Raw genomic sequence first — 13,531 nt, forward strand, 5'->3', positions numbered from 1 at the left:
GTTGTTATAATATTGTGTAAAGGATGCACAATGTACTGTGTTGGTTGACCAAAAATTTTGAATAAAATATTTATATAAAAAAAAAAATCAGTTACAAACAATTATGGCTAATATTTTGAAATAAAGACTAGGAAAACTGCACAATGCATGCTTCTCTGTCATTTTAGGGGTATTATTTAAAGGAATTTCTGAACCTGATTATTAGAATTGAGTCAATTGAAGTAGAGAAGGAAACCGTTATAAATCCAAGGAATAATTTGGCATCAGCTGAAGATGTTAGTTGAGCTCCATCACTCAATTCGAATTAATACCTGCTTCAAGCCTGCTGTCAACATTTACTGTTTAAAATATTTTGAAAAGACTGCAATGGGCCGAACAAATATTTATAGGTCACAGGACAGTTTAATTTGGGTTTTTTTTACAGTTTAATCAGCATCTGTGGAGTGAATTGATTTCATATTTAAGGTGTACGCTGTTCATCAGTTCTGATGAAGGTCTACACCTGAAATATTAATGCAACAGCAGGTGCTGACTGATGTGTTGATTCTTTTTTTTTTGTTTCAAAATTCCAGCATCTGCAGTTTTGTTTCTGATAGCTACTTTTAACAATTCCTCACACCAGATTTGCTTGCGTTGTCGTGAGGCATTTTCAGTTTAAAACAAAACTTGTAAAACCTTTTTATTTTGTGCTTGAATGTATTTAAACAATTTTTTCTCTCTTTTTTTTCAAATTCTGTCCGTATTTAACTTTATTTTCCAATTACTTCAGGTTGGGCGTCTTGAAAATGCAATTGGCTGGTATCACAGTCATCCAGGTTATGGATGCTGGCTTTCAGGAATAGATGTTAGTACACAGATGTTAAATCAACAGTTCCAGGAACCATTTGTAGCAGTTGTGGTATGTGCCCTATTTTTATTTATATTTTACCTGAAATACATTATTAATATATTTAAAATCTTCATGCACTTCCTGCCAACTTTTGCCATTTTAAATTCCCCTGGTAGCAACTTGGAACATCTAAGTTTCAGACTTTTCTGCAATTTGAGCCATGTCTGTGTTAATGTTATTATATTTCACTAAGCACTTTATGCTTTTGGCTAACCAATTTTATTCACAAAATACTTTTGTGCATTTATGTGAATGGATCGCAAACCTCCTGCTAGTAGTCTTACTCATTTTAATTCCTTCTCCCTCTTCCCTCTTTTATTAATTTTTCTTTGGCCATTTTTACTTTCTTTCGGTTTCATCAGTGTTCCTCTCTCCTTCCCCTACCATATTGCTTCTAACAAATTTAAACCTTTCTCCGTGACACTCTTTACTTTAAGAAGTCTTACAATACCAGGTTAAAGTCCAACAGGATTATTTGGAATCACTAGCTTTCGGAGCGTAGCTCCTTCATCAGGTGAGTCACATCTCCAGCCGGCATCTCCACATCATGACTCTTTACTCTGGCAGTGAAGACATCAGTTCCATCCGTTCAGTCAGGCACATCCACTCAAGACTTTCCCTCTGCAGATCTAATCCCAATGATTCATGAACTTCCTGCACCTTCACTCTAGCCAAGCATTTCATCATCATATTTTACTGTTCCTACATTAACTAATATATGGTACAGGAAATATTGAGATTTCTACCCTTGGATCTTTAATGTGCCTTTTAATTGATGAAACTCCAGCTAGTACACCATGAGAAATGGCTTCACAGTTGTGGTAATACCAGGTATTGCGGTACCAGAGAGAGGAATAACCATTGGCTAGACCGCGGGGTCTACCATTGGGCAATGTACATAGCCCCGCCCTGAGAGGCGGGGTATAAGAACCTGTGCCGTCCCCAGCAGCCTTCACTTCTGTAACTTTGCTGCTGGGTACAGTTCTACCTGATTAAAGCTGAATCAATATGACTCCACGTGGACTCAAGCGTATTGATTGTGCATCAACAGTATTTTTTTTAATATATTTTTATTAAGAATTTTTCAATAACAATATTCTCCATCTTACAAACAAACCCCCCCCCCCCTTAACAAAGAAAAGAAAAAGAACTTGCGTGGCAAGACATGAACGTGGCAAGTCAATAAAATACAGAACATTGTACATTGGATTCTTCCCGTACATGTCAGTTTTAGGATCATTCATGTGCTTTCTTGCTCACATGCCCCCCAAAGGAACCCCCACTCTTCCCCCCCCCCCCCCCCCCCCAAACACGAACGATGTCCCTCCCCCCCACCCCCCCTGGGTTGCTGCTGCTCCTGTCCGACCTTCATCTAACGCTCCGCGAGATGGTCTAGGCCTACTCAGCCTCGCCCCCGTCATATGCGCTCGATGAACCACCTTAAATTGTATCAGGCTAAGCCTGGCACACGAAGAAGAGGAATTAACCCTACTTAGGGCATCAGTCCATAGCCCCTCCTCAATCTCCTCCCCCAACTCCTCCCATTTACCCTTCAGCTCCTCTACCAAAGCCGCCCCCTCTTCTTTCATCTCCTGGTATATCGCCGACACCTTGCCCTCTCCGACCCATACGCCCAGAATCACCCTATCTTGAATCCCCTGTGCCGGGAGTAGCGGAAATTCCCTCACCTGCCGCCTCACAAACGCTCTCACTTGCATGTACCTGAAAGCGTTTCCCGGGGATAGCCCAAACGTCTCCTCCAGCGCCCCTAAGCTCGCAAACGTCCCATCAATGAACAGGTCCCCCATTCTTCTAATCCCTGCCCTATGCCAGCTCTGAAACCCCCCGTCCATCCTTCCTGGGACAAACCGATGGTTGTCTCTGATCGGGGACCACACCAAGGCTCCCGTCGCACCCCTGTGCCGTCTCCACTGCCCCCAGATCTTTAGCGTTGCCGCCACCACCGGGCTTGTGGTATACCTTGTCGGCGAGAGCGGCGGCGGTGCCGTCACCAGCGCCCCCAGGCTCGTTCCTTTGCAGGACGCCATCTCCAATCCCTTCCACGCCGCCCCCTCTCCCTCCATCACCCACCTACGGATCATTGCCACGTTGGCTGCCCAATAATAACCACCCAGATTCGGCAATGCCAACCCTCCTCTAACTCTGCTGCGCTCCAAGAACCCCCTCCTTACCCGCGGGGTCTTGCTTGCCCACACCAATCCCGTAATGCTCCTGCTCACCCTCTTGAAAAAGGCCTTCGTGATCACAATTGAAATACAAAAAGAAATCTCGGGAGGACCACCATTTTAACCGACTGTACCCTACCGCCAGCGAGAGTGGCAACATATCCCACCTTTTAAAATCCTCCTCCATCTGTTTCACCAATCGCGTCAAATTGAGTTTGTGCAGTGCCCCCCAGCTCCTAGCTACCTGAATCCCCAAATATCGAAAGCTCCTTTCCGCCCTCCTCAGCGGTAGGTCCTCTATCCCTCTTCCCTGGTCCCCTGGATGGATCACAAAGAGCTCACTCTTTCCCATATTGAGATTTTAGCTCAAAGTCTCCAAACTCCCGTAAGATCTGCATTACCTCAACCATCCCCTCCACTGGATCCGTCACATACAGCAACAGGTCGTCTGCATACAGCGACACTCGATGTTCCTCTCCCCCTCTAATCACCCCCTTCCATTTCCCCGACTCCCGTAACGCCAAATGTTCAATTGCTAATGCGAACAGCAGAGGAGACAGGGGGCACCCCTGCCTCGTCCCTCGATACAGCCGGAAATACTCCGACCTCCGCCGGTTCGTGACCACACTCGCCACCGGGGCTTTATACAGGAGCTTAACCCAACTGATAAACCCTCCTCCGAACCCAAACCTCCTCAACACTTCCCAGAGATACTCCCACTCTACCCGATCAAAGGCTTTCTCCGCGTCCATGGCTGTCACTATCTCTGCTTCTCCCTCCACCGGTGGCATCATTATCACATTTAAGAGCCTTTGCACATTAGTGTTTAACTGCCTACCCTTTACGAATCCCGTCTGGTCCTCATGAATCACCCCCGGAACACAGTCCTCAATCCTCATGGCCAACATTTTTGCCAGCAACTTAGCATCTACATTAAGGAGCGAGATCGGTCTATATGACCCACATTGCAGTGGGTCCTTATCCTGCTTTAAGATCAAAGAGATCGTCGCCTCCGACATTGTTGGGGGCAGGGTCCCCCCTCCCTTGGTTCATTGAAGGTCCTTACCAGCAACGGGGCTAACAGGTCTACATACTTCCTGTAAAACTCCACCGGGAACCCATCCGGCCCCGGGGCCCTCCCTGCCTGCATGCTCCCCAGTCCTTTAACCAGCTCCTCCACCCCAATTGGCGCCCCCAGAGCAGCCACCTCCGGCACCTCCACCCTTGCACCTCAACTGATCCAAGAATCGCCGCATCGCCTCTTTTCCCCCTGGGGGCTGGGACTTATACAGTTCCTCGTAAAAGGCCTTAAAAGCCTCATTCACTTTCCCTGCACTCCGCCCCGTAGTTCCCCTGCCATCTTTGACTCCACCTATTTCCCTCGCTGCCATCCTCTTACGGAGCTGGTGTGCCAGCAGGCTTCACAGTATTTAATTGGAAGAAATTGCTGTTCATCCAATAGAAGATCAGCCTAATAATTCAGAATGTCTGTTATCAGCCTAATAATTAAACTACAGTGGAGAAATTGAATGAGGTAGTGGTGAAGTTAAAGTTGGGTAACTCGGTGTTGTCAGCATACAGGGAAACACTAAAGTTGTGATTTTTGGATGATATCGCCAAGGGGCTGCACATAAAGGCGAATTATGAGGAGTCCAAGGATAAATCTGACAAATGGTGCGAGATGGGTGGGGAAATGAAACCATTGCAAGTGATCAGCTGGCAGATTTAGAGAAGAGAGGGACAACACCTGAAGATAGGGAACCATTAACAATATCCATTAACATTGGGACTAGAAGGGAAGTTGGTTGCTTACAGTTTTGTGGGAATTGGGTTGACGGAGCAGGCATGTGTCTTCATGCCACGTTCTGTTCATGATGGGAGATTAAATAAAAACTAGAGAAAGATGCTACTTCAGGCAGGAAGGAGCTTTAGAGGAAGTTTGTCCCGGAGGGATAAGGCAGCTGATTGGAAGGCCTCAATCAAGTTAATGGGCTCCTTCTCACGGCGCCGAGGACCTGGGTTCGATCCCTGACCCAGGTCGCTGTCCGTGTAGAGTTTGCACATTCTCCCCGTGTCTGCATGAGTCTCGCCCCCACAACCCAAAGATGTGCAGGGGAGGTGAATTGGCCACATTTAAATTGCCCCTTAATTGGAAAAAAAGAATTGGGTGCTCTCAATAAAAAAAAATAAAAAATGTTAAAAAAAATGTAAGTTAATGAGTTCCTTGCACTTATCATTTGATTTGAGGATGGAGGAGACATGGGAGAAGGTCTTAAGCAGGTATTTTGCAGTTGAGGGAAGCAGCTGGGGGTCATCTTTGCATTCCAGAATGATCTTGTAACAGTGAGCAGTTTTAGCAGACAGGAGCAGGACTCAATGGTGCTTTGTGTTGACACAAATCTGGCAGTAAATAGCTCGATCGGTTATCCACCATATCAGAACATGTCTGTTTAAGTCTGCACCCTTTGGTCTTGGGGGCACAGCAAGGGTTTATTGGGGGCTACTGCATCAAAAGTTAGGGTGTGTTTGAACAAATCAGTGCAAAAATGTTGTGAACAGAGGGCTAAAGATTAGATGGTTAGGATTTTGAAAATTCTGTAATAGGTAAATTATTGTTTTCCAAAGCAGAAGGAGGAGATGGGATTGGGGGGGTGGAGAGTGTTATGAGGAAATGAAATACTTTTTTTTTTCTCTCTCAAAGGGTCATTAGTATGTAGAATTCTCTTCTCCAGAAAGCAAAGGAGGCTGAATCATTGAATTTATTTAAAGCAGAGTTAGACACATTTTTGATGGACAAGGGAGTCATGGTTATGGGAGGGCAGACAGGAAATTGGAATTGAGACCATACCCAGATTAACCATGACCTTATCGAATGGCAGAGCAGGCTTGAAGGGTTGCATGGCCTGCCTACTCCTTCTCAAGTCCTATTTTCTTACTCTTGGCAGTGATTGATATACTGGATGCAGCATATATTGGCAGCATCAACACCATGTGAGGTGACCACTAACCAGGTCAAGGGGGTGGGTGAATACGGTTTGAGGGTTTTACATCGAGGGAGGGATTAAGGAGCATAAGAGGACAGTGAACTTAGTTTTGTGTATAATTTAGGAACTTCTCTTAATTCATTCTTTCACACATGGACTATCTATGTGCAATGCACGTTAATATTTCAGTTGCATTTTAAGGCTAATTCTACTGGTTTGTTGATGTTTGGAATTTTTAAAGTTATGCTGACCAAAACTTTTTTTTTCAGATTGACCCAACAAGAACTATATCTGCTGGGAAAGTAAACTTGGGGGCATTCAGGACATATCCTAAGGTAACTCTTCCTGCTAATTTTCTCTCCTAATCTCTTCCCTCTTGAAACCATTTGTTCTTGTAGGCTGCACCCCAACACCTTGTGCATCTATCCTACCTGGCTTTGTTTCATAAAATAATTTAAACAGTGAATAGGCTATTTGCCAATGAATGGGAGAGGAGACCCTTCCCTGCCTGTCGCCTCCTTGGATTGGATTTGGATTTGTTTATTGTCACGTGTACCGAGGTACAGTGAAAAGTATTTTTATGCGAGCAACTCAAACAGATCATTAAGTACATGAAAAGAAAATACATAATAGGACAAAACAAGGTACACAACGTGAATACATGGACACCGGCATCGGGTGAAGCATACAGGAGTGCAGTAATAATCAGGTCAGTCCATAAGAGGGTCGTTTAGGATTCTGGTAACGGCGGGGAAGAAGCTGTTTTGAATCTGTTTGCGCGTGTTTTCAGACTTTTGTATCTCCTGCCCGATGGAAGAAGTTGGAAGAGTGAGTAAGCCGGGTGGGAGGGGTCTTTGATTATGTTGCCTGCTTTCTCCAGACAGCGGGAGGTGGGGTAGCTGGCGTCAATGGATAGGAGGCAGGTTTGTGTGATGGACTGGGCTGTGTTCACGACTCTCTGAAGTTTCTTGCGGTCTTGGGCTGAGCAGTTGCCATACCAGGCTGTGATGCAGCCAGATAGGATGCTTTCTATGGTGCATCTGTAAAAGTTGGTAGGAGTTAATGAGGACATGCCGAATTTCCATAGATTCCTGAGGAAGTATAGGCGCTGTTGTGCTTTCTTGGTGGTAGTGTCGACGTGGGTGGACCAGGACAGATTTTTGGTGAAGTGCACCCCTAGGAATTTGAAACTGTTAACCATCTCCACCTCGGCCCCGTTGATGTTGACAGGGGTGTGTACAGTACTTTGCTTCCTGAAGTCAATGACCAGCTCTTTAGTTTTGCTGGCATTGAGGGATAGATTGTTATGGGTGCACCACTCCACTGGGTTCTCTATCTCCCTCCTGTATTCTGACCCGGCCCACTATGGTCGTGTCATCAGCAAACTTGTAGATGGAGGTAGAACCATATTTTGCCATATTTTGCCACACAGTCGTGTGTGCACAGGATGTATAGTAGGGGGCTAAGTACGCAGCCTTGCTGGGTCCCAGTATTGAAGACTATTGTGGAGGAGATGTTATTTATTCTTACTGTTTGTGGTCTATGGGTTAGAAAGTCGAGGATCCAGTTGCAGAGTGAGGAGCCAAGCCTTAGGTTTTGCAGCTTTGATATGAGCTTGGCTGAGATTATGGTGTTGAAGGCGGAGCTGTAGGCAATAGATAGGAGTCTGATGTAGGAGTCTTTGTTGTCGAGATGTTCTAGGGATGAATGTAGGGCCAGGGAGATGGCGTCTGCTGTGGACCGGTTGCGGCGGTATGCAAATTGCAGTAGATCAAGGTGTTCTGGGAGTATGAAGTTGATGCGCTTCATGACCAACGTCTCGAAGCACTTCATTACGACTGATGTCAGGGCCACCAGACGGTAGTTATTGAGGCACGTTGCCTGGTTCTTCTTTGGCACCGGTATGTTGGTGGTCTCCTTGAAGCAGGTTGGGGACCTCGTGATTAAATATTGGATCTTCCAAATCTATACGGCTCAATTACTCGCTACTTGAAACAATGGGAGAGAATCCAAGATAAATGTAACCTGGATCATAAAATTCTTCTGCTGTGTGGCTTCTTTAAAAAAAAACAACAACCTTGTATTGGAAGCACACTCTGACTAGAAGCCCGCCAACATTTCCCATTACATTTACCTGTGTAGCTAGCACAGTGCAATTGTAGCCCTCCCACTAGCACTAAATATCAATCAGCACAAGCATTGTGAGAATAAATGAACCTAGACACACACTTAGAATTTCCTGGTCTGCTGCAGCTCCTTATTCCGCAATTAACTTTCAATATCTTCAATTTTATCATCTGCTTAGATGCTTGCTAGCTTTTGAATTGCTTGCTTCAGCCTTCGCGGTCCCTTCTACCTTGAGTATGGGTGTTTTTTTTTCTATACCTCAACTGCTTGCTTGGGATTTTAGGCCTCTAATACAGGACTACTACGATCAGTAGGTTGATTCCAAGGATGAAGGATTTGTCTTATGAAAGGAGATTGAACAGTTTAGGCCTCCACTCACTGGAGAATGAGAGGAGATCTGATTGAGGTACATAAGATGCTAAAGGGGATTTGCAGGGTATTTGTAGAGCAGTTGTTTCCCCTTGTGGACATTCTAGAACAATAGGCCATTGCTTTTGGCTAAGGGGTAGCTGATTTAAAACTGAAATGTCCTGAATCTGGAAATCTCTACCCCAGAGTACAGTGGATACCGGAACACTGAGCAAACAAAGTGGAGATAGGTTTTTAATGAGCGAGATGAAGGGTTGTGGGGAGTGGACAGGATGGTTTGGATGAGGCCGAGATGAGATCATCCATAATTGCATTGAATGGCGGAATGGGCTCGAGGGGCTGGAATTTTTATGTACTCGCCTCGGTCACATTAATACTCTTGGAGGCTTTTACCAGCTGTTCTCCTGATACTTGTAATCTCTACTTGCAGGTCTGCTATTCTTGGTGACCTCTGCCGATTGGTCTCGCAACAACAACTTGCATTTATATAGTGATTTTATTGTCGGAAATCATCCAGGACACTTTGTGGGAGTGTTATCAAACAAAATTTGACACTTGAGCTGCATAAGGAGGGATTAGGATAAATTAAATATATATATATATGTTTTTATTAACCTTCTTGAGCTTATAAAGTATAAAAATAGAAACAACAGTAAAAGAGAGCAACAAGCTAAATTACAAAACAACCCTTCCAAAAAAAAAAAAAGAAAAAATGAACCCCCTTCCAAACAATTAACACCTCTTGCACCTGTCCTCAACTCTCGCAAAGAAGCAACTCATTCTAGCTCTGGTCAGGTGCGCCCTAAACACTACCTTTAAGCTGAATCTAATCATCAGCCTTGCACATGAGGATGTGGCGTTCACCCTGCGGAGGGCCTCACTCTACACCTCATCCTCCAATACGGGTCCCAGCTCCTCCTCTCTTTCACTCCCTCCACCAAGACCCGAGTCCTCCGCCCATATATACCGAATGTACTACCCTCCTCTCGCCCTGCGCACAAAAGGATCCTCCCCATCAAAGAGGGTGGAACGTTCGTCGAACAATGTTTCGTACCTGAGGTAATCTAGGCCTGAGAGCCTAAACTTCTCTTTCAATTCCTTCAGGCTGGCAAACTGCCCCTCTAGGAATAGACCACAAATCTCTCCAGCCCCTTGTCCCGAAGGGCATTCTGAATTCTCCCTCTGTATCCGAACAGGCGCTAGAGTGTGGTAACGAGGGGCTTTTCACAATAGCTTCATTGCAGTGTTAATGTGAGCTTGCTTGTGACAATAAAGATTATTATTATTGTTCCTCCACACCCCAAATGTGGCATACAACCTCGCCGACTCGAACAGGTGGTTAGCACAAATGGGGGCCAACCTCAGTTTAAAATGTTGATGGAGTTGCCTCCATATTTTTTAAGTGGACCCCCCCCCCCCCCCCCCCAAAAAAAGAATGATTTGGGACGAAAGACTGAAATAGAAACAGAATTCTTGGCAAAATGTTCATCAAAATTGTCCCACCTTAGTAGGTCAGATTTACCTTATTCACCAGGCTGGTATAATTCAGTTTTCGGAGTCGGGCCCAATCTCCAACCCCCAAATACCGGAAGCTGGACTTGGCCAAGCGAAAAGGAAGTATTCCCTGACTGGCTCCATTCCCCGTGGTGCTGACTGTAAAATACTCTCTCGTCTCCAGATTTAATTTATATCCGTAAAAGGACCCACAGCATCGTCATTATATCCCCATGGTGGGCACCACCAGGGTCCTTCATATATAACAAAAGATCATTTGCATGCAGGGGCATCATATGTTCCACTCCATCCCTAACTATCCCTCTCCACTTGTCCGAAGTCGTCTGGGATATGGGCAATGGCTTAATCGCTAATGCAAACAGGAGGGAAGACATAGGACACCCTCGCCCTGTGCAACTGAAAAAAACAACTCATGGTATTTCTATGAACGCTGGCCAAAGGAGCCTTGTATAGAAGCAGCAGCCCCCCCCCCCCCCCGTGACACTAACTTAAGGCTGAACCAAAACTTCTCCAAAACCACAAAGTTGTACCTCCACTCCATCCTATCAAACGTCTTTTCTGCAACTCATGACACAATTATCTCTGGTTCTGGGCTGGTTGCTGGGAAAAGAACCACGTTTGTCAGTCGCCGTACGTTGGACACAGTCTTCGGCACTTTACAAATCCCATCTGGTCCTCTGCAACTACCTACAAGAGACAAGGTTCCAACCTGAATGCCAGATCTTTCACTAACAGCTTAGCATCTACGTTAAACAGTGAAATCCTTGAAGGGAGATGTATACCTGCCCAAGCATTGCAGGAAGGGAACGAGGTTAGGATAGATGCCTAAATGTTCAGTCAAAAAGGTAGTTTTAAATCCAGTCTTGTTGGAGGAGAAAGAAGTCGAGAAGCAGGGATATCTAAGGAGAGAGTTGCAGAGCTTAGGATGTAGACAACTGAAAGCATGGTTGGCAATAACTGAATGGTTAAAATTGGGAATACTCAAGATGCCAAAATTGGAGAAACAGAGATCTCGGTATTTTAGGAGGAGGAAACTGAGATGGGGAGGAATTTGAAAACGAGCATGAGAATTTTAATGTAAGTCTGTGATCATGGGTGATTGATGGAAGGGGGACTTGGTTGAGTTTGGATCTAATTATTGTAACAGAGTTTGGATGAGCTCAGTTTACGGAGTCCAGAAGATAGGTTTACCATGAGCATTGGAATAAAGAAGAGGAAACAAAGTCGTGGATGAGCTACTTTGGTGCCCTCAGTTGACTTCCCTTTTGCTCTTTTTGTCTCTCCGCTTCTCAACTGGCCAAACATGATTGGTTTATGTTTGTAGACCGTTGGCTTCATGCTAATTTTGTTGTGGCTGCAAGATACATCTTGGACTAATATGAAACCTCCTAGCAAGACAGACATCAGGAGCTTCAAAGAATTGGGAAGTGAAGCGAACAGAGATGGAGGAAAAAGTAGGGTAAATATTGCAGAGAGAATCACATGGCATAAAGATCATTATGAATTGGGAAGAATTAGAGAAATCACAGATCAATTTATGGAGACAAAAATTAGAAAGGTGAAATGCAAGTTAAGAATCAGGGATGCAAAGGACTGACTATGAGAAACTTCTGAAGATTTACTGGTGAAAGTGTGTGTTAATTTTAATTGTAGTTGCTAGATTTTCTGTAAATTCGCAGAAATCAAGTTCAATTTTTTATTTATATAAAAGGATGGAAAAACATTGATCAGAAAACAGTTAACTAGGCAAATTAAAGAGCATTGTCCTTTTTAAAGTATTTCAAAAATTCTATTGCATACTTTATTTTTTAGGGTTATAAACCACCCGATGAAGGTCCTTCAGAATACCAGACTATTCCACTTAACAAAATCGAGGATTTTGGAGTACACTGCAAACAGTAGGTGACACCTCGGAAGTGTTTATCGCGCATGCATATACGTTTCGATAATAACCGTGAATAATGCTGCTTTCCTATAATAGTTATGTGTTAGAGTACCCTGTCACTCATCTGAATTTTGAGGCAGTAATGATGGCAAAGCTGTCAGCATTCACCGCCTTATTGTAGGGATTCTACGATTCCAAGGGGCAATTTATCATAGCCAATCCACCTAACCTGCACATATTTTGACTGTGGGAGGAAACCGGAGCACCCAGAGGAAACCCACACAGACACTGGGAAAAAGTGCAAACTCCACACAGACAGGAGTTTGCCCTTTCTCCCCGTGTCTGCGTGGGTTTTCTCTGGATGCGGTTTGTTGAATGAGGTATGACCTGGTTTAGAACAATGTTAATTACTGCCAAATAGCCTCACTGACCCTGAAGAGACCAAGTGTGACATCAAGGAGCTCTAGTAAAATTGGAGTCAATGTGAATTGGGATGGGGGAAGAGGGTTACGCTCCACTGGCGGAATTTATACCTTGCACAAAGGAAGATACTTCTGCTTGTTCATTTCAACCATAGGGCATCTCTGCAGGAGTTCCTCAGGATCATGTTCTGGACCCAACCATCTTCAGCTGTTTCATCAATGACTTTACCTCCATCATAAGGTCTGAAATAGGGTAAACATTGATAATTGTATTGTGGTTCCATCTGCAAATCCTCAGATCATGAAGCAGTCTGTGCCCTCATGCAGCAGGTGCTATATGATATTCAGGCTCCGGTTTTTAGTGGCAAGTAACAGTCGTGACACATGCAATGACCATTTCCCGAGTTTAACCACCTTTTCCCTTCAGGTTCAGTGGTACTACCATAATCAAATTCCCCACTATCAACATCCCTTAAATTACTGAGCATAGATCAGCACAGGCAGCACGGTAGCATTGTGGATAGCACAATTGCTTCACAGCTCCAGGGTCCCAGGTTCGATTCCAGCTTGGGTCACTGTCTGTGCGGAGTCTGCACATCCTCCCCGTGTGTGCGTGGGTTTCCTCCGGGTGCTCCGGTTTCCTCCCACAGTCCAAAGATGTGCAGGTTAGGTGGATTGGCCATGATAAATTGCCCATAGTGTCCAAAATTGCCCTTCGTGTTGGGTGGGGTTACTGGGTTATGGGGATAGGGTGGAGGTGTTGACCTTGGGTGGGGTGCTCTTTCCAAGAGCCAGTGCAGACTTGATGGGCCGAATGGCCTCCTGCTGCACTGTAAATTCTATGATAATCTATGAGATCAGAACTTGACTCCCATTCCGGGAGCAGAGACGGGCAAACCTGCAAGGGACACCTCTACTGGGACAGGGTGCTGAGTTTGAAAAACAATCCAGGAATGTCATCACAGGAAAACGGTAAATTGATTGGTTGATGAGAAGTTCCAATTGGGAATAGAGTTTAAGTAGCTTTAACTAGAAAAATGGATTTTGTATAAAAAGTGGCTCCTTGAATTTCAGTAAGCAATATTAACAACAGGGAAGTAAAGTTAAATCCAGTAAAAGTGTAATACGGTAATTTAGTAAATAAGGTTAGGGAG

The 13,531-nt window shown here is 44.7% G+C and overlaps 1 protein-coding gene across 1 annotated transcript in view; it reads left to right on the forward strand.

Moving 5' to 3' along the window:
* The window catches only part of cops5 (COP9 signalosome subunit 5), a 105,799-nt gene that overhangs the window by 34,074 nt on the left and 58,194 nt on the right, over positions 1-13,531 (forward strand). Inside the window, exons 3-5 of the mRNA XM_072467629.1 lie at positions 770-898; positions 6,329-6,394; positions 11,883-11,968. Of these exons, the coding sequence (XP_072323730.1) occupies positions 770-898; positions 6,329-6,394; positions 11,883-11,968 (281 nt within the window). The remainder of the gene's footprint in view (positions 1-769; positions 899-6,328; positions 6,395-11,882; positions 11,969-13,531) is intronic.

The sequence above is a fragment of the Scyliorhinus torazame genome, chromosome 11 (genome assembly GCF_047496885.1).
Source record: "Scyliorhinus torazame isolate Kashiwa2021f chromosome 11, sScyTor2.1, whole genome shotgun sequence".
NCBI lineage: Eukaryota > Metazoa > Chordata > Chondrichthyes > Carcharhiniformes > Scyliorhinidae > Scyliorhinus > Scyliorhinus torazame.